The 21,723-nt window shown below is 46.7% G+C and overlaps 1 protein-coding gene across 2 annotated transcripts; it reads right to left on the minus strand.

Annotated features, from left to right (window-relative positions):
• Positions 1-3,767: 3,767 nt before the first annotated feature.
• Positions 3,768-21,368, minus strand: SLC1A6 (solute carrier family 1 member 6). 2 transcript variants are annotated; one of them, XM_005904152.2, is made up of 9 exons: positions 21,164-21,368; positions 19,904-20,041; positions 17,886-18,090; positions 16,241-16,283; positions 15,485-15,828; positions 10,324-10,557; positions 8,880-9,074; positions 6,208-6,342; positions 3,768-3,963 (listed from the first exon to the last, which is right to left on the minus strand). In XM_005904152.2, exons 1-9 carry the CDS (start codon positions 21,366-21,368, stop codon positions 3,768-3,770), a joined length of 1,695 nt encoding a protein of 564 aa, XP_005904214.2. The 2 variants fall into 2 exon arrangements, with proteins under 2 accessions (XP_005904214.2, XP_070230882.1); XM_070374781.1 differs by lacking the exons at positions 3,768-3,963; positions 6,208-6,342; positions 8,880-9,074; positions 10,324-10,557; positions 17,886-18,090 and having other exon boundaries at positions 15,798-15,828.
• Between the last annotated feature and the right edge of the window lie 355 nt (positions 21,369-21,723).

A 21,723-nucleotide genomic window follows, 5' to 3' on the forward strand; every position in this document is an offset into this window, starting at 1 on the left:
ACAGTGAATACCAGTTATTTTCTTCATGGCTGACTTGGTGGTGAGGGGGAATTTGATGATGGCATAGTGGTCGTTTGTTTCCCCTAGGGGCGCTCTTCTGAGGACATTGGGGCTGCCTCCTGAGCAGTGGTGTTTTGGGGCTGCCAGAAGGTGGGTAACACCCAGATCTTCTCTTTTGTATGGCTGTGGACACCTTTCAACACTGCTTTCTTGGCCTTCAAAGCCTTTGCTTTGGCTTCAGCTTTCGGAGGGGCAGGGGCTTCCTTCTTCACCTTCGGTGCCATCTTCATGAAAAGACGTGACTTTATTTATTTGGCTGTTCTGGGTCTTAGGTGTGGCATGCAGGATCTTTGATCTTCATTGAAGTATGAAAACTCTTAGTTATGGAATGTGAGATCTAGTTCCCTGACCAAGGATAGAACCCAGGACCCCCTGCATTGTGAGTGCAGAGTCTTAGCCACTGGACCACCAGGAAACTCCTAGATCTAGGACTTCTAACATCCACAACGATGAGGGAAAATTCTATTGTTTAAGCCACTCAATCTGTGGTATGTTGTCACGGCAGCCCTAAAGAACTAGCATACCCTGCTTCCACAGGAGCCCTCTGGGGACGTAGAACACTGACCATGGGGTGGATAGAGATAAAAGCTGAAATGCTAGTTTAACACTGGGATCTCAGGCAAAGTTCCCCAAGGTCCATTGTAGAGTTGAATATTTTACAAGTGGATGAGCTTCTTGTCTTCTCATGGAATATTTCTCAACTCTTACCATAATTGTCTCCAATGGTTGTTGTTCAGTCACTAAGTCATGTCTGACTCTTTGTGACCCCACAAACTACAGCACACCAGGCTTCCCTGTCCTGCACTATCTCCCAGAGTTTGTTCAAACTCATGTCCATTGAGTCAATGATGCCATCCAGCCATCTCATCCTCTGTCGCTCCCTTCTCCTCTTGCCCTCAATCGTTCCCAGAAGCACAGTCTTTTCCAATGAATCGGTTCTTCAAGTCGGGTGGCCAAAGTACTGGAGCTTCAGCTTTAGTATCAATCCTTCCAATGAATATTCAGGGTTGGTTTCCTTTAGGATTGACTGATTTGATTTCCTCGCTGTCCAAGGGACTCTCAAGAGTCTTCTCCAACACCACAATTTGAAGGCGTCAATTCTGTGGCCCTCAGCTTCCTTACAGTCCAACTCTCACACCTGTACATGACTACTGGAAAAACCATAGCTTTGACTACACAGACCTTTGTTGGCAAAGTGATGTCTCTGCTTTATTAATATGTTGTCTAGGTTTGTCATAACTTTTCTTCCAAGGAGCAAGCATCTTTTAATAACACCATTCACAGTGATTTTGGTTCCATGGTAAGATAAATAAATTAAAGATTTATGAAGTGCTTCTCTCAAGTTCTCTCAGTTGCTTATGCTCAAGAATTCTCTTCAAACCTTTAAGAAATGGAGGATGGAGCATCCCAAAACCTACACATGTTTGAATTTCCCACCCTATCCTCCCCCGCCTTTAGTAGAGGTAAGTGCTCAAGTGAAGTTTAATTCGATTTAGAAAAAATTAATATTATATTTCTTAGACAAAAGGATCATGGAGTTGAGTTATATTTATAGCAGTTATAATCATGTTACCTTCTGTTTTTCCTTGTTCTCCCCACACCTTTAGTAAGGTCTCATGTAATTTCCCACCTGGTTCATTAGCCTGCAAGAAAATAATGGTTAAACTCTGACATCCACCGTTACATATAAGGGGCCCCCTGGGGCCAGCCTGGGACTGTCCAGGCCAATTAGTCCCAGGGGTCAAGTGCTGGGGTTACAAGTCCTCACTACTCATCTCCATGGGACCTGCTTCCCCAGTTCCCAACAACGAGGTGTATGAAGTAAAAGGTTTAACGTGGAGGATAAGGGGTGCTCAAAGCCTGTACATCCCAAAGAAAGCACTGGCCCTAGACTGCTTCTTGAAACATGACCTCTGAACCCCTGGAATATCCTGCCTAATAAAAGTGTCTTTGTTTACCTGGGGCTTTAATCCATGCCAGGTAGTCTGGTTGATGGTGAATGCCCGTTTTTGTTCACCTGGGACCCAGGGCAATGCTATACTGTTTGTGCGTAGTGGCTCACTTATGTCTGCAGTAGCCCACCAATCCATGGGATTTTTTAGGCAAGAATACTGGAGTGGGTTGCCATTTTCTGCTCCAGGGGATCTTTCTGACCCAGGGATCAAACCTGCGCCTCCTGCATTGCAGGCAGATTCTTTACCCACTGAGCCATCGGGGAAGCCAGGCTTTGTTCACCTGGGACCCAGGGCAATGCTATATTAGTTTGACCTCTGGAGGGACTCAGGCTTCCCTGGTGCCTCAGATGGTAAAGAATTCACCTGCTACTGCAGGAGGCCTACAATCTCTGGGTCAGGAAGACCCCCTGGAGAAGGGAATGGCTACCTACTCTAGTATTCTTACCTGGAGAATCCCACAGACAGAGGGGCCTGGTGGGCTGCAGTCCATGTGTTCACAAAGAGTCAAACATGACTGAGTGACTAACACTGGAGGGACTCAACAATGAGCTGTGAAGGGCAGCAGGAACTCCATGCCTATGTGACACACCTGGATAAAAACTCTGGACACCACGGTTCAGGTGGGCTTCCACGGTTGGCAGTATTTCATACGTGTTGTCACACCTCGCTGCTGAAAGAATTAAGGGCTAGTCATGCAATTCCCCTGGGACAGGACAAATGGGAGCTCACATCTAATCTCTTCTGGACCCTTGTCACCTGCATCTTTTGCCTTTGCTGATTTCAAAGTGTCTTTTCAGGGCAGTAAACCATAAATGAGAGTATCCCAGCTTTTTCAAGTTCTATGAGTCCTTCTGGTATATCATCACATCTGAAGGTGGTCATGGGGACTCCCCACACAGAGGCCATGGATATTGTTTTAAAGCTAGACAGTGTATTTAAAAAGCAGAGACACCACTTTGTCAACAAAGGTCCATATAGTCAAAGCTATCATTTTTCCAGTAGTCATGTACGGACGTGAGAGTTGAACCATGAAGAAGGCTGAGCACCGAAAAGTTGATGTTTTGGAACTGTGGTGCTGGAGAAGACTCTTAAGAGTCCCTTGGACAGGAAGGAGATCAAACCAGTCAATCCTAAAAGAAATCAACCCTGAATATATACTTGAAGGACTGATGCTGAAGCTCCAATATTTTGGCCACCTGATGCAAAGAGCAGACATTGGAAAAGACCCTGATGCTGGGAAAGATTGAAGGAAAAAGCAAAAGCGGGCAGCAGAGGATGAGATGGTTAGATAGCATCACCAATCCAATGGACATGAATTTGAGCAAACTTCAGGAAACAGTGGAAGACAGAGGAGCCTGGTTGTGCTTCAGTCTACAGAGTCACAGAGTACTGAAGAACAACACTGAGGAACAGTAGTTTACCTTCTTGAGTTGCATCACTCTTTGAAAAAATGAGGAACACAAGCTGACCCCTCATCTTGTTGAACCTGAAGCTTCTCTTACCCCTAATCCCAGGGTAAATATCTCCTTCTCTGCCTGCTCGTGGCCTCCCCCACAAATATTTCAGTATATTCCCAGAGAGAAACAGACACCTTAGACATCTTTCATTCCTGCTCCTTTATCTCAGTTTCCCCCCAGACGCGCTGGAAAGAACATATGTGTTCAGTGCACAGTCACTCAGGTAGTGGTTCTTCACCAGGAACCCCCTCCCCAACCCCCTTCCCTCCTCTCTGGGTGGCAGAGCAGGGGGCTCTCACATAGCACTCTCGTTTCCTCCCCGTCCCCTGGACGCCCCTTTCTCCTGTGCCATGAGTGACTTGTAGGGCTTCCCCAGGCTGGGGAGGGTGAGTTCAGCTTCTTGCAGCTCCAGCTCCCGCTGAGACAGATGTTCAATGACGGCCGCTCCGATAGAGTCCCCCAGCACATTGGTCATTGTGCGAAGTCGGTCACTGCAGAGGGGAGGGGAGAGAGAAGCTGCCGTTAATCAAGGCTTGAGGCACTCCACAAAGAAGGTGCAGCAGCTGGGGGTTCCTTGTGCCCTGGAGTCAGGGCTCACACTCCAGTCCAACACAGGCTGGACCAAGCTCTGATGTGCTCATATTTGTTCTCAGCAGTGCAATGCTTTTTTTAAATGTAAATGTCTGATATAGCAAATTAGGGGTATGGACATATATATGGAATCTAGAAACATGATACTGATGAACCTATTTTGCAGGGCAGGAATAGAGACACAGACGCAGAGAATGGACATGTGGGCGCAGCAGGGGAAAGAGAGGGTGGGACGAGTTAAGAGAGTAGCACTGACATATATGCAAGACCTTGTGTAAAACAGATAGCTAGTGGGAACCAAAAGCAGAGACACCACTTTGCCAACAAAGGCCCATCTAGTCAAAGCTATGGTTTCTCCAATAGTCATGTATGGATGTGAGAGTTGGACTATAAAGAAAGCTGAGTGCCAAAAAAACGATGCTTTTGAACTGTGGTGTTGGAGAAGACTCTTGAGAGTCCCTTGGACTGCAAGGCGATCCAATCAGTCCATCCTAAAGGAGATCAGTCCTGAGAGTTCATTGGAAGGACTGATGTTGAAGCTGAAACTCCAATACTTTGGCCACCTGATGTGAAGAACTGACTCATTTGAAAAGACCCTGATGCTGAGAAAGATTGAAGCTGAGAAGAGAAGGGGACGACAGAGGATGAAATGGTTGGATGGCATCACCGACTCAATGGACATGAGTTTGAGTAAACTCCAGGAGTTGGTGATGGACAGGGAGGCCTGGCATGCTACAGTCCATGGGGTTGCAAAGAGCTGGACATGACTAAGCGACTGAACTGAACTGAACTGGGAACCTGCTAGGGAGCTCAGCTCAGTGAGCTCAGTCCTCTGTAATAACCTAGAGGGATAGGAGGGAGGGGGAAGAAGGGAGGCTCAAGAGGGAAAGGATATATATATATACCTGTAGCTGATTCATGTTGCTGTACTGCAGAAACAGTGTAAAGCAACTATACTCCAATTTATTGGGAACATGTGTACACCCATGGCGGATGCATGTTGATGTTTGGCAAAACCAATACAATATTGTAAAGTAAAAAAAAATAATAATAATAAAATAAATAATAATTCATTTTTAAAAAGAAAATTAGGGATTATGAGCTGAACAGCATGCAGAATGAGGAAGGTAACCACTGTGAGTAAATAAGACCCTGCTGGAAACCATCTAAAAGGGAGTGAGATCCAGGCAAGAGCTCCAAGGTGGAGATGAAAGTCCAGATTTTTATATGTAAACCTCCTATTATTAAAAGTTGAGAAAATTTCCTGGCATTCCAGTTGTTAGAATGCAGATTTCACTGCCAGGGCTTGGGTTCAATCCCTAGTCAAGGAACTAGGGATTCATCCAACAAGCTCTGCAGCACAGTCAAAAATAATTAATTAAAAAATAAAAGTTGAGGGGGGCTCCCCTGGGGGCACTAGTGGTAAAGAATCTTCCTGCCAGTGTATGAGACATAAGAAATGGGGGTTCAATCCCTAGATCAGGAAGAACTCATGGAGGAGGGCATGGCAAACCACTCCAGTATTCTTGCCTGAAGAATGCCATGGACAGAGGAGCCTGGCGGGCTACCGTCCATGGGGTCACAAAGAGTCGGACACAACTGAAGAGACACACACACACACACACACACAAAAGTTGAGGGACTTCTCTGGTGGTCCAGTGGCTAAGACTCTTCACTCCCAAAGCAGGGGGTCCAGGTTCAATCCCTGGTCAAGGAACTAGATCCCACATGCCAAAACTAAGAGTTTGAATACCGCAACAAAGATAGAAGACCTGCATGCCCCAGCTAAGACTTGGCACAGTCAAATAAATAAATAAAATTTTTAAAATAAAAGTTGAGAATTTTTTTAAAAAATTTGCAAGTCAGCTCTGCCCCATGGATCACCTTTTTGTGTGATTTCTACATAAGGCACGTACCAAGGGCTTTTCTGGAAGATGGGTAAAGCCCTTCATGGCTTACTTTCCTATTTCTAAAGATTATGGAATTTGAGGTCCATACTGCTTGGGATGTTCTCCAACACCCTCTTTTCATTCTAAAATTCTAGAGCTCTGTCCTTGCTGCAATGAGAGCCCATTCATTGGGAGTCCTACAGGGAAAGCAGGGGATTCAAGGAGAGAGAGTAGAGGAGTCTGAAGAACACTCACAGGAACCAGTCCACAGCGATGATGAGCGTGATGTCTTCAGTGGGCAAGCCGACCGAGGTGAGCACAATCACCATGGTGACCAGACCTGCCTGGGGGATGCCGGCAGCCCCGACGCTGGCTGCTGTAGCTGTGATACTGCACAGGGAGAAAGGACAGAGGGACGCAGGCAGGGGGAAGGGAGAAATGAGGGAGTGTTAGGAGAGACACAAAAGAAGGGAAGGGGTCAGATCCCCAAAATACAGAGCAAATTCAAAGCGACTTTTATCAAAAGCAATGCAGAGATATCCCCTCGTCTTTTATTGGGATCTGGCTGGAGTTTCATCCAATGATGGACATTTAAACAGTTCATATTGCAGATGCGAGGGCAGGTGTTTTGTTTTGTTTTGTTTTGTTTTTTTAAGCTGAGTTGTTGTTGTTTAGTTGCTCAGTCGTGTCTGACTCTTTGCAACCCCATGGACTGCTGCCCACCAGGCTCCTCTCTCCATGGTATTTCCCAGGCAAGAATACTGGAGTGAGTTGCCATTTCCTTCTCCAGGGGATCTTCCAGACCCAGGAATCAAACCCCCATCTCCTGCATTGGCAGGCAGATTCTTTACCACGGAGCCACGAGGTACACAACTTAAAGCTGAGAGTTATGTTTTATTCCAGGACCTTACTGAACCAGAGTGACAGCCACTCTGATAGCTCTGAGGAAAGGTTCTGGAGACGTTAAGGACGAAGGAGTTTTTGTTGAAAAAAAAGAGAGAAAAGAAAAACACTTGTCAGGAAACATCTAAAAGATTACTGCTAAACACAAAAATAAAAATTAAAAAAACAAGAGAGTAGCCCTGACATATAGATACTACCCTGTGTAAAATAGATGGCTAGTGGGAAGCTACTGTGTACCACAGGGAGCTCAGCTCAGTGCTCTGCGGTGACACAGAGGGGTGGGATGGGGGAGGGAGAATGGGAGGGAGGCTCACAATGGAGGGGATGTGTGTTTACTTATAGTTGATTCACACTGTTGTACAGCAGAAACCAACACAACACTGTAAAGCAATTATCGTTCAAATAAAAATTAAAAATTAATTTTTAAAATCATCCTCCAATTAAGATTTGAATTAAAAACACCAGACATCTCAAGTCAGTAATTTGAGTGCTTTTCTATGTATGGGATAATACAAGAGTCTGGCCCGTTGATATCATTTCTAGATGTGAACTCTACAGGGCCAGTAGCCTGCTTTGCTCCATCCTGAATTGCCCCCAAGGGGCACCTTTGGGGGCAGCTGCAGCGGCCAATAGCTGATGGCAGGGTGACAACCTTTGTTTACTGAAAAGACCAGAGACACTTTTTTGTCCACAGATGCAAAGGAAAGCAAGCAGTCAGCATGGCATGAGTGTCTAGGGATGTCATATCCATGCCACCCAGCTTCCCTCATGGCTCAGTGGTAAAGCATTCACCTTCAATGCAGGATTCGTGGGTTTGATCCCTGGGTCGGGAAGACACCCTGGAGGAGGAAGTGGCAACCCACTCTGGTATTCTTGCCTGGAGAATCCTACGGACAGAGGAGCCCGATGGGCTACAGGCTGGGGGTATCACAAAGAGTCAAACACCTGAGCGACTAAACAACAACAACAAACCCATGCCACCCAGTGCCTCACCCAAAGAGAGCAATGAGAGAGGTGATCCTGATGCCCTTTACAGTTTCCTCAATGTTTCTTTCTTTGCTCCTTTAGTCTTCCTAGGTGTAAAAGCAGGGATTTAACCAGCTGCCTCTGGGGGCTGGAAGAGGGCAGAAGAATCAACCTGGGCAGCAGCCATGAAGCAGAAGCTTGAGTCCCCCATACACACAATGTGCTAGAAGTAGGTGGGTCAGTATAGAGTGGTCCTGATGCCAGGAAGGACACTCTTGAAGGTGGGCTAAGTTTAGAATCAAAAGAAGAAACTGTCTATGGCACTGAGTGAGTGAAAAAACATATACACTTACATGTATATGGCTTAGGAAAACTAAAATGTACCACACCTGGAAAATGAAAAAGACGGTGGTCCACCACCAAGTAGAGGGTCAGACTGAATCAAGAGTAGGCTAACGAATTGAGAGAGCAGCATCAATATATATACACCGTCAGGTGTTAGTAAGACATCTAGTGGGAAGCTGCTGGGTTTCCCAGGTGGTGCTAGTGGTAAGAACCCACCTGCCAATGCAGTAGATATAAGAGATATGGACTCGATCCCTGGGAAGATCACCTGGAGGGCATGGCAACCCACTCCAGTATTCTTGCCTGGAGAATCCCATGGACAGAGGAGCCTGGCAGGCCACAGTCCATGGGGTCACAAAGAGTCACACATGACTGAGTGACTGAGATCATACACAGCAAGAGTTTCATAAATGTTGGCCATCATCCTCACCATCAAAACCATTACCACCACCATCACCACGATCAATACCATCCACATCATCTCCACTGTCACCAACATAATCTACATCATCATCATCATCACTGTCATCAGCATTACTATCATCAGTGTCTCTTCCTTAGACTAGATCTTCCCTAAGTTCAGGAACCATGTCTTATTTTTTCCTGCACCCCTCAATACACCCCCCCAACCAATATCCAAATGCTCCCTTCCCTCCAACACCATCCCCGCTCTGGTCTCACCTGTTGGCAGGTTCCAGCCAAGGCCAACTCACCTGATAGTTGTGATCTGGCCCAGGTTGAGCTCGTAGTTGTTGACTTGGGCGATGAAGATGGCGGCCAGGGCCTCATAGAGGGCGGTGCCATCCATGTTGACAGTGGCCCCCACGGGCAGTACGAACCTGGTGATGCGGCGGTCCACACCGAGGCCCTCCTCCAGACAGCGGAAGGTGATAGGCAGTGTTGCAGAGCTGGGGAAGAGAGCACCAAGGGCCAAGGATAGGGGGTAGCCATGGGCCCAAGGAGGGCTCCCCTTGAGAACATTGGGAGGCAGGCTGGGAACTAGAGTAAGGGGAAGATGGCAGATGTACAACATTTCAGGGGCTGATAACTTTTCATGGGGAGAGGGACTCTACATGACACAGGGAGCACACAGCAGTGACGTCCCCCAGGCTCAGGCCTCTTGGCCCACCTAAAGTCAATAGCTTAAGGCTACTTACTACACACTACTTCAGGTCACTGGTTCATGCCACTAGTTCACTCTAACTATCCACTCCCAGAAAGAAGAGGAAAGGCCTTCTAAGTTCCCACCTCTCAAGGCTAAGAGAAGGGTATTACAGAAGACTCCTATTCCCCACTTTTCATGTTTACTTGGGGACTGACCTCAGCTATACTATCCTTCTCAGTCTTTCTCCCCACTTGGAATCAGCTGATCCATAAAACATGTGCTCTGTCTGGTCTGTTTTATATCATGCAAAGAGAAGCCTGGACCCACAGAGAGGATGTTTAGGTGTCCATGCCTGTGGCAACCTGGTGAGTTTAATTCTGGGGGTACAAGCAAGCCAATCCTACTTGACCACAGATCAAAAGGCACATTCTTCAGTGTATAAGCAATAAAAATTACATCCTTCTTCCATCTGGTTGGCTCTAGTGATACGTCTCAGATTGTTTTGAATTTGGTTGATGGGAGAAAGGGGAGCTTCTTATGAACCCCCTGAAACCACAAAATAAAAGAAGCCAAGAGATCTCCCAGAGGCCACCTCAAGGAAAGATGAGACCCTACAAGCTAGAAAATGACTGAGATCAGGAGGCATGTTGGAACCTTTGTCCTAACCCCTAAGTTGGTACCTGGCTCTCTGTCCATATTAAATAGAGAAACAGAAAAAGAGGGGGAAAGAGTCACAACAGCCAGCACATGACAAAGATCAGTGCCCAGGTGTTGGGTGCTAAGTCACTTCAGTCATGTCTGACTCTTTGTGACCCTATGGACTGTAGCCTGCCAGGCTCCTCCGTCCAAGGGATTGTTCAGGCAAGAGTACTGGAGTGGATTGCCATTTCCTCCTCCAGGAGATCTTGATCCACCTTCAAAGAGCCACTGACACTACTCAATAGCCCAGATGAGGTTCTGAAGTGGTAGAGAGGGCAGGACTCCCAGGAGATCCTGGGAAACACAAAGAGTGGATCTAGGAAAGGTACCAGCAGTGGGGGTCAAGGTCATACCTGGAAGACGTGCCCATGGCGGTGATGAGAGCCTGCAGTATTCCTCCAATGAAGGGGAAAGGATTCCGGTGGGTGATGAGGAAATAGATGAGAGGCAGGATGCCACCGGCATGAACGAACAAACCCACGATGACGGTCAGGGTGTACATGCCCAGCTGACCCCCCAGGACAGCCATGTCTTCCATCTCTAAGATCTTGCCAGCAATCAGGAACAGGATACCCACGGGTGCATACCTGGGCCAAGCCAGACACCCGTCAGGCCTTCCTCATGACCTCCCCTGGCACTAGCAGCCCCAAGCCTTTGCCCATATAGGCCCTGGAGCTAGGCAACACCCACCATACAGCACCTGACTCCCCTCCAACCTCCCCCACACAATAACCTATGGGGCGAGGTTCCATGAACATATCCCCTCTTTTCTTCCTGCTTATCCATAGCTCAGCCTCAGTCCTACAACTCCAAGATATACTCTCTTACAATGTAAGGGCACTCCTTCACCCATTCTCCCCTTCAAAGATCTCCCAATAATCGTCTTCAGGACTTCATCCTGAGGCGAACCCAGATACTCCCTATCTCTGACCCTCTAACTTCCTTCATTTCCCATATTTGTACCTCGTATGCCCCTATTCTCTTCCCTAAAAGTGCATATCCTCATTCATTCACCAGCCCTGAGCTATTTCACCTGGATTTCCCACAGACATGTCAAAACAATCTCTCTCAAATATCCTATGATATCACTTATATGTGGAATCTTTAAAAATGGTACAAATGAACCTATTTACAAAACAGAAATTGTGTCACAGATGTAAAAAACAAACTTATGGTTACCAAAGAGAAATAAATTGGAAGAGTGGGATTAAAAATGCACACTACTATATATAAAATGGATAACTAATAAGAGTCGGACACGACTGAGTGACTGAACTGAATAAGAACCTATTGTATAGCACAGGGAACTCTGTTCAATACTCTGTAATGACCTACATAGGAATGGAATCTAAAAAAGTGGATATGTGTATGTATATTATATATAACTGACTCTGCTGTACATCTGAAACTAACACAGCATTGTAAGTCAACTATATGCCAATAAAATTTAATTATAAACAACTTGTCTTATTAAATTACCTATTTATTCATTTACTCAACAAATGTCCATTGAGCACCTACTATGTTCCAATCACATGGTCCCTGCCCTCTTGGTGCTTACATTCTAATGGGTGAAATATGCAGTACACAGAGAAATATGTCATTAAAAACTTCAGTGTGTGATAACTGCAAAATCCCCACTTTTGAGTGGGACTCTAAGAAGGATTGGTCAGGGAGGGTTTCTCAGAAGAGATGACATTTGCACTGAGACCTGAATGATGAAAAGCAACCATGCATATCTGAGGGGAAAGCACTTCAGGAACAGTGCAAAGACCCAGAGGTGAATGTGAGCTAGGAGTATAAGAGGAGCAAAGAGAAGACCAGTGTGACTGAAGCAGTGAGTGAAAAAGATAGTAGAGGAAACAGAAGAAGCAAGTTCATCAAGGGCTCACCTGTTTTCCCCTCAAATCAGCTCATTGCTTAGTTTTATGAGTTTCTACCAAAAGTGCCCTAATTAACCCATTACCTGGCTTCCTCTGTTACTTCTCTCCCTTTAGAAATTGAAGTCTACACTTGTTCATTGTCATGGAGGATGTACTACAGGAGGTGAGGACCACTTGGGAAGTTGGTGCAACAGCTTAGGACAGAAATGATGAGACCCAAGCTAAGGTGGAAATAAGAATACAAGGAGACACCTCCAGACACTTCTGGGCTCAAGGATAGGCCTGGTGGGTGATTGCTGAATTGTCCCCAACTCTATGTCTATGAATATTCCCAAACTCCTCACCTCCATCCTTCTTTCTCATCCTCTGCAAAATTCCTCAACTCTGGATCAATTGTACATGATTTCTTTCCTTCCATACTCAGCTACCTGGCACATACAGTGTTTGTGCGTGCTTGCTCAGTCGTGTCTGATTCTTTGTGATCCCATGGAATGAAGCCCACCAGGCTCCTCTGCCCATGAAATTTTCCAGGCAAGAATACTGGAGTGGGTTGCCATTTCCTACTCCAGGGGATCTTCCCAACCCAGGGATTGAACCTGCAACCCCTGCATCTCCTGCATTGGCAGGCAGATTCTTTACCATTGTGACACATGGATATTTTCCCAAACATGCCAAATACCACTATAAAACTCATGATTCCCAATTCAGTTGAGTTCTCAATACTTCTTTTCAATCTTCTTGCTTATCCTTGATAAGCTTCCCCGCCAAGCTAAGTTGAGATCCTGGAAAAGCAGCTGGAAGGGTCTAGGGCATCAGACCTCATGGGGTTAACTGGACCCAAGTGGGTAAGAAAGGGGAGAGGGGGACTTTTCCCTCCTGCACAACCTCAGAACACCAATTGTGAATACAGTGGAGTGACCTTACTGGCCCCACAGTCCCCGTCCCCTCCACTTCTGAAACTTGTTCCTAATGACAAAGTGGTTATGTGCAATGCATACAAACATACTATGGGTCTTCTGGTTCAGTACTGGATTCCCTTTAATATATTTTATGTTGCAAGTTATTTTGCTTCCTTCTCTTGTACTTTCATCCTGTTTTGCTTTCCTTCTTGGGTTTTGTTTTGTCTATTTTTTTGTTGTAACCTCTTGAAGTAACAGCACTTTAAAAAGGGTGACAACTGGGGCTTCCCTGGTGATTCAGTGGTTAAAAATCTGCCTTGCAATTCAAGGGACATCAGTTCAATCCCTGATTCAGGAGGATCCCACATACTGCGGGGCAACTGAGCCCATGGGCCACAAGTTATGAGCTGGCACTCTAGAGACTACAGGCTACAATTACTGAGCCCAACGGGCCACAACTACCAAAGGGTGTGCAACGTGCCCTAGAGCCTGTGTTCTGCAACAAGAGAAGCCACAGTGAGAAGCCTGTGCACAACTGCAGAGTGGCCCCCACTCGCCACAACTAGAGAAAGCCCGTGTACAGCAACAAAGGCCCAGCTCAGCCAAAAATAAATAATTTTTTTTCAAAGAATGACAACTGAATTACAAGACGGAGACCACCTTGAGCCTGACTGGGGAGACCACTCTGTATCCATGACTTTTGTTTTTAATCAGAAAATTTTGTTTTAACATTTGCCCTTTAATTTTCATTTGAAATCAATTTTTTAAAATATTTTACCTGTAAGTTCTGAATAGTGAAGATATAGTAGATGCTGTGAGCACTCAGTACTGTCTCCCACTCCCTCTCCCCACCCCAATCCCCAGGCCTTGCCTCTTTGCTTAAGATACAAACAGGCATTCTGCACCCTGCTGCTTTCCCAGGCTCTCAACTTAGCCTCTAGCCCCTCCCGGCCACTTTCACCTGATTTGGGATGATGTACAAAGTCTTCCCCAATTTGGGAAGATAGCCTTGTTCACATCTTCCACCACTATTCCCAACGTATGCTCCCACCTTCTTGAACTCCTCACCATTCCTCAGACAACTCAGATTCTTTCAAGCTTTGCATGTTCTGTTCCCTCTGCTTGAAGTACCTCTTCCTTCTTCATGTCCTGTTGGACTCCTACTCACCTTTCAAGACCCAGCTAAGAGGTGGACTTCTCCATGACTTTCTCCTCACCTTCCCAGGCAGAGTTCACTGCATATATCTCACTGGCGGCTTGCTTTTCTGTATTCCCTATACTATTTTTTCCTTTTGAACCTTTTATTTTGTACTTGAGTCTAGTCGATTAACCATTTCATGGTAGTTTCAGGTGAACAGCGAAGGGACTCAGCCATACAATACATGTTCCATTCTCCCCCAAACTCCCCTCCCATCCAGACTGCCACGTAACATTGAGCAGAGTTCCCTGTGCTCTACAGTAGGTCCTTGCTGGTTATCCACTTTAAATAGAGCAGAGTGTACATGTCCATCCCAAACTCCCTTACTATCCTGTCCCCCTGACAACCATAATTTCGTTTTCTAAGTCTGTGAGTTTTTTTCTGTTTCGTAAGTAAGATCATTTGCATCATTTCTTTTTAGATTCCACATATAAGGGATATCATGTTTTTCTCTTTCTCTGACTTACTTCACTCGGTGTGACATTCTCTAGATCCACCCATGTTGCTGCAAATGGCATTATTTCATTCTTTTTAATGGCTGCATAATATTCCATTGTGTATAAGTACCACAGCTTTATCCATTGCTCTGTCAATCATATTCCCTATACTTTTTAAATGTCTCTTGACTCTAGAACCTTCCACCTTGTATCATATTTATCTAATATGCATCTGTCTCCTCTAAGACTTTGTGAGCTCTTTAAAGACAAGGACTGAATTCAAGTTATCTCTGTATTCCAGAGTTTGAAACAAAGTCTGCCTGGGAAAATGTCTGCTGAAAGAGTGATGGGATTTAAAGAGTGAATGAATGAATGAATGTGTCAATTAATAAATAATTAGCAAGTGGATAAATGAATAAGAAAATGAGCAAATGAAACATGAATGATGGGTGTGTGAATGAATGAGTGGGTTAAGCAAACAGATGAATGAATGCAGGGGATATCTGATTGAATGATAGAATAACAAATGTAGAGATGAACAAGTCAGTCAAAGAATGAGTCTGAATGAATAAATGACTTAGTGAGAAAATCGATCAATCAATTAATCAATGGATTAACTAATGCATGGATGAGTTTGTGAATGAATTTATGAGTGAATGAATATATGAATGAGTGAATTAACTTATGCACAGACAAATGAACAAATGAGAAAATGAATAAACCAATGCATGGAAGAATGACAATAAATAAATAAATGAGTGAATGGATAACGTGGCTAATCCATAGAAGAATGAGCAGAGGAATAGATGAATGATGGAGTGAATGAACAATGCACAGAAGCATGAGTACAATGAATAGATGAGTGAATACATAGATGAATAGGGGAGTGAATGAGTGAATAAACCATTGCACAAAGGACCAAACGAATGAGTGAATGAGTGGGTGAGTGCATGAACCAATACATATATAGATGACTTTGGCCAAAGGCTCCCCACAACCATTTCAGTAGCTAACCCACAGCCTGACTTCCCGATCCTGACATCCTTCCCATGTACCATCACCATCACTCCCTGCCCCCGTCACAGCCCAGCACTCACCAGATAATGATGCCCACCAGCCTCATAATAGCCTCATTGAGGCTGTCGAAGAAGTCCCGCAGGACTCGGCCCTTGTGTTTCATGCCACCAATGACCAGCCCGAAGGCCACTGAGAAGACCACAAGGCCCAGGGCATTGATGCCATTGGCCGAGCCAGGCACAGGGACAGTCTCTTCAAAGCTCAGCACCTCCTGCAGGGTGCCCAAGGCTCGCGTGACATTTTCCAGGAGGCCGGTTCCATTCTCCAGTGAAGATAAAGGCGGCATAGAGGTGCCCAGCTCAGATCCATTATCTGTCCTCACAACGGTCCTGGTTACCAACCTCGTGCTGTACTGTGTCTTAAACTGAAATATGGAGATATCAGGCCACAGATGAATGCATAGTAGATTGAGTGCATCGATAAATAAATGAGGAAGTGCACAACCAGTGCATGGGAGAATGAGTATACATTTTGCATGAGCAATGTTCAGACAGATTTGGGGGGCCTGTCTCCTCAACAATTTATGATCAGAAGCCCTGGTTCCTTCTCCATTACCATCCCCAGGCAGCCTTGGGTTGGCCTAAGTCCTTGTCTCTAACCTTCCCTGATCACCACCCCATAGGAAGCACAGTCTTCCTTTCAGACTCTTCCAAAAGCCCTGAACAGTGCTCTGTCCCGTCCTTCTTCCCATCCCTCCCTCCTGGACCATTCACTCAGCAGCAAGCTCCCCCAACCCCCCAAAACCTCCTTGATCAGACAATGTCTTTCCCCCTGACCTGTTTGAAGCAGGCCTCCACAAGGTTGGGTGGAAACATATTTCTGCAGAAAAACATCAGATAAATGGATGTGGTTAGACTTTGGAAGAGAACCTAGAGTGATCATAGCAATAATAATAACAACAGCAACAACAATAATAGCAGACAGCATTTGAACACTGAGCTAAGTGCCTTACCTCTAGGATCTGATTTAAACATCACACTAACTCTGGAGAATCCCATGGACAGAGGAGCTTGTCAGGCTACAGTCCATGGGGTCAAAAAGAGTCAGACATGACCAAGTGACTAAGCATGCATGCAACCCTAAAAGTATCACTGATTCTCCCCATTTTACATACAAAGAAACCAAAGCAAAAAGAACTTATGTAAGTTACCCAAAGCCACACAGCTGCTAACTCGGGGGGAGGGGTAGATGGACCTCAAATTCAGGTCTGTCTGAGCCCTAGGTTAGGACACTATGCCATCTCAGGGACTTCCTATACAGTGATGTCTCAAAAAAAAAAAAAAAACACAGAAAGCTCCTGAACACTTCGAACACTGCTGCTACTGCTGCTGCTGCTAAGTCGCTTCAGTCGTGTCTGACTTTGTGCGACCCCAGAGACGGCAGCCCACCAGGCTCCCCCGTCCCTGGGATTCTCCAGGCAAGAACACTGGAGTGGGTTGCCATTTCCCTCTCCAATGCATGAAAGTGAAAAGTGAAAGGGAAGTCGCTCAGTCGTGTCCAACTTCTAGCGACCCCATGGACTGCAGCCTACTAGGTTCCTCCATCCACGGGATTTTCCAGGCAAGAGTACTGGAGTGGGGTGCCATTGCCTTCTCCCTTCCAACACTAGCTTTCCCCAAATTAAGTCACTAGGGGAGACTTGTGGCCAATCTTGACGCTGGCAGGCAAAATCTTGCTACTCCAAGAGAATTATTCACCTTCCAATGCATCTCTGCATTGGAACACCATTTGTCCTGAGCCCATACCAAGAAGGTGCAACTATAGCCTTCTGAGCCTAAGGATCAAAAGATATCATTTTGGAAGTAAGCAAAATCAATCTCAGGGGATCTGTGGGCTTCCCTGGTGGCTCAGTCAGCAAAGAATCTGCCTGCAATGCAGGAGACCCAGGTTCCATCCCTGAGTCAAGAAGATCCCCTGGAGAAGGAAATGGCAAGCCACTCCAGTGTTCTTGCCTGGGAAATCCCATGGACAGAGGAGCCTGGTGAGCTACAGTCCACGGGGTCACAAAAGAGTCAGACACAACTTAGCGACTAAACCACCACCACCACCCAAGACAGAAACTGGGTGCCAAGAAAACCCATGTGGGCACTAGTGGTGATGAATCTGCCTACCAACTCAGGAGACATAAAAGACGTAGGTTTGGTCCCTAGGTCAGCATGATCCTCAGGAGAAGGAAACAGCAACCCATTCCAGTATTCTTGCCTAAAAAATTCCATGGCCAGAAGAGTTTGGCAGGCTACATACAGTCCAGGAACTCACAAAAAGAGTCGGACATGAGCATACACTATTATTCTAAAACTAGGCTCAACTTGGGTGCTATATTTCCTGACTGGGTCCGCCTGTCTCCCTATAGGTCTCCCCATGAGTAAAGGTTGTTACACGTAGGGCTGGAATTCCCATCAACATTAGAAAGGACGTCACCTGACCAGGTCCATGAAGGCATCTGCCGTGGGGATGGTCTCGATCCGACCCTCTCGGTGCAGCCCCTCCTTGGAGCCTTTCCCAGGGTGGATGATGGTGACCATGAGGATGCCGATGAAGACCGCGATGACCGTGGTCACCATGTAGTACACAGCTGCCCGCATCCCCATCCGCCCTGTCGCCTTGTTATCCAGGGACGCCATACCTGGAGGACAGGTGATGCAGCCCCGAGGAGCCCCATCCACACCCCACAACCCCCTCTCCCATCCACTTGCTCCTCAGTCCCCATACTGCCACAATCAACCCTCCTCCCATGACCCAGCCCTCCTCCCGTGACCCAGCCCGTCCTTCCACCCACCTGGCCACCCTCCAACTCCCATTCTGTGTTCCAAATACACCTTCCACTCCATCCTTTATCCCAAGCACCAATTCACTAACCTTCCTTCTACTCCAAGCCAACATTTTCAACCCCTACTCCATCCTCTAATTACCCCTATTTTGCACCATAACTTCATTCGCATTCCTCTCTTTATCCTACTATCCACCCCAAGAATCACACCTCCCTTCAACCCACCTCACTATACACTATCTGTATGTAGTATATACGCTTGGTACCCTATCCAGACACCCTTTACCAGGCTGATACACCAATCTTTCCACAGCTGAGCCTGCTGGCTGCTAACGACTCATACTGGCCCCTTCTCTTGAATGTTGCTCTCAGCACAGCAGGAGCTTCAGTCAGTTCAGTTGCTCAGTCGTGTCTGACTCTTTGCGACCCCATGAATTGCAGCACGCCAGGCCTCCCTGTCCATCACCAACTACTTACCCACAAAGGCCTCAGGGGAGGCTGGGAGAAATGACTGATTGGTACAGGATTTCAAAGGCTCAGCTTCTTTGATTTAGAGGGAGGCAGAGTTGTGGAGGACAACTCTGTAGTTTTATAAATCCTCCAGAACTCTCTATGGGATCAGGCTGAAGCCATTTCTGCTTAGCTTCTTTATCCATCCCATCCTGCTCATCTCACTTCCTCATAGGTTTCTCTTGAGAACTATTTTATCCCTCAATAAATCACTTGTGCAAATATTCCCATCTCAGACTCTGCAGCTAGGGAAACCCAACCCAAGAAATCATTCTTCTATGCCTTTATCATCAACCACCGCCCCACCAAAGCTGGTGCTTGGGAACTGACCACTCATGGGCCAAATATGGCCTGCTGCCTATTTCTATAAATAAAGTTTTATTGGAACACAACAATGCCCATTTGTTTACTTACTAATCTGCTGCTGCTTTTGCATAACAAGAGAAGTGAAGAGTTGCGACAGAGACCACATGGCCCTTGAAACTGAAAATGTGTTCTACCTGGCCCTTTATAGAAACAGTTTACCAAGCCCTGCATAGGCTGTCTATACTTCCATCCTACCCTCCACCCACCAGGGCTTCCCTTGTGGCTCAGCTGGTAAAGAACCCACCTGCAATGCAAGAGACCTGGGTTTGATCCCTGGGCTGGGAAGATCCCCTGGAGAAGGGAAAGACTACCCACTCCAGTTTTCTGGCCTGGAGAATCCCAAGAACTGTATAGTCCGTGGGGTCGCAAACAGTCAGACACAACTGAGTGACTTTCACTTTCACTTTCTCCACCCACCATTTTGTAACCTCCGTCTCAAACACCTTCATCCACAGCCCACTCCATGACCATCCACACCATATCCCAGGTGCCTTTCCTGGTGGCCCCACAACAGCCTTCCCTTCATCTCTAAGCCCCCAACAGGCTGGTATTTTACCTCCAAGGAAAAGTACAGGAACATCACTGAGATAAGTCATCTAGGTCATACGGGTTCTAGAACCCAGGTCTGATTGGGACTGGGGCTTTGGTCAAGGACTCAGAGCGAGTTGTATGCTCCCTGTTTGAGGTCCTGAGTTGGGGAGGTGGTCCCATTCTTGGAACAGCCTTGGCTCAGGGTGTGAGCCTGGACTTTGGGCTGGGTCTTGGAGGCCAGCCCCAGCCTGGGTTCTCTCACCTGTGACCAGGCTGGAGACAATGAGAGGCAGCACCAGCATCTGCAGCATCCTCATGAGGAGCTCTCCAGGGAAAGAGAAGTACTTGATCTGGCGGTAGCTGAGCTGGTATGGGCGCAGGGCAAAGGCCAGGCTGACCCCTAGGGCCAGAATGAGGGGTGCATAGAGTTGAATTTGGTCACTGAGCCCCGAGGATGGGCCATCCATCCCAAACAGGGTCTGTGTGTGTGTGGATGGAGGTAAAAGAAAAGAGAAACATTTGATGAGTGTGTGTCGGTGTGTACATTGTGGAATGCATGAATTTATGTGCTACTGCTGTGGCATGTGTGTGTATGTCTACACACACTCCTGTGTACCTATGTACACATATGTAACGGTGTATGCTCACTTGTGCACATGTATCTGTGCCTGTATGTGAGGGCCCATGTACATGACATGTACATGTCTTTCCTATGTGTGCATATAGGTGTTACTTGTATGTGTTGGCTTCCTTGGTGGCTCAGTGGTAAAGAATCCACCTGCCAATGCAGGACATGCAGGTTCCATCCCTGGGTTGGGAAGATCCCCTGGAGAAGGAAATGGCAACCCACTCCAGTGTTCTTGCCTAGGAAATCCCATGGACAGAGGAGCCTGGCAGGCTACAGTACAAGAGTTGGACATGACTTAGCTACTAAACAACAACATGTTCACTTGTGCACACGTATCTGTGCCTGTATGTGAGGGTCCACATACATGAGATGTGCATGTTTTTCCTACATATTCACCTAGGTGTGACTTATATGTGTGTGTTACTATTTTCAAGCATGAGGGTATACATGTATTTAGTGACCTTTTCAGTGAGCCAGTGTGTGGGCAGAATAATGCATATGTGTGTGTGAACATGTTTGTAAGTTCTACTATAGGTGTACAAATGTGTGAGTTTACGTGTTTGCACCTGTAAATTTTGTGCATGAATAAAAATGTGTTCGTGTCTGTGTTCACATGCAGAAAGTGTATACTGTGTGTTCATATGCAGATAGTGTGCATTTGAACAGTGTATACTTATGCATGTGCGTACACTTGCATATCCATGAGACGCTGCACATACAGCTGTGTTTGCAGGAGTGTGTACCATTTGTCTATATCATGGGGAGGCGGAATGGTGGATTTGGGCACGAGTGCAGGTGAGAATAAGTAAGTGGAGGGAAGAAACGTGAGTGCAGAGGGTGTCCCTCGAGTCCTCACCCTCCAAGGGCAGAGCCCGCCCCTCCCAGATGACTCACCAATGACCACGGCACTGACAGTCAGCAGGATGAAGGCATTCCTGCGCAGGAACCGCAGCACGTGCTCACGTGTCATGGTCTGCAGGCGCAGGCGCATGCGCAGTGCTCTCTGCTGCAGGCTCTCCTGCAGCCGCTGTAGCCAGCCCACCTGGCCCAGCCGCTGGCCACTCTCCCGCAGAAAGAGGCTGTTGCCATGGCTGCTCATCGTCTATCTGTAGGGAACAGAGGGAGCAGATCTGGTGAGGGATGAGACAGAAGGCGAATGTGGGTAGAAAGGAAAGGGCAGAAGCTAGTGAGGAACTCGGGGAGAGAGCCGGTCCAGTGGGGATGTGCCCATGCTGGGCTGCCTGAGAACACCGCCTGGAGTTCAAGGGTGATGTCCTGGCAGAAAAAGGATCAAGGTCTCCAGAACCATTCCCAGGCATGTGGGAGAGACAAAGAAGCAGATCACAATTTCAGGGACGATTTTGCCATTCTGTATCTCTGGCCCCCCTCCTTAGTTCATGAAAAGTGAAAGCATTTGTCGCTCAGTCCTGTCCAACTCTTTAAGACCAGATGGA

Source organism: Bos mutus, chromosome 7 (assembly GCF_027580195.1).
Source record: "Bos mutus isolate GX-2022 chromosome 7, NWIPB_WYAK_1.1, whole genome shotgun sequence".
NCBI classification, from domain to species: domain Eukaryota; kingdom Metazoa; phylum Chordata; class Mammalia; order Artiodactyla; family Bovidae; genus Bos; species Bos mutus.

Excerpts from the sequence above, each read along its gene's own strand:
- SLC1A6 (XM_005904152.2), bottom strand. The coding sequence starts at position 21,368 with ATGAGCAGCCATGGCAACAGCCTCTTTCTGCGGGAGAGTGGCCAGCGG. Across the intron at positions 18,091-19,903 it reads TGTCTCCAGCCTGGTCACAG|GTATGGCGTCCCTGGATAAC; the intron begins GTGAGAGAACCC and ends CCTGTCCTCCAG. Across the intron at positions 15,829-16,240 it reads TGGAGGCCTGCTTCAAACAG|TTTAAGACACAGTACAGCAC; the intron begins GTCAGGGGGAAA and ends TCCATATTTCAG.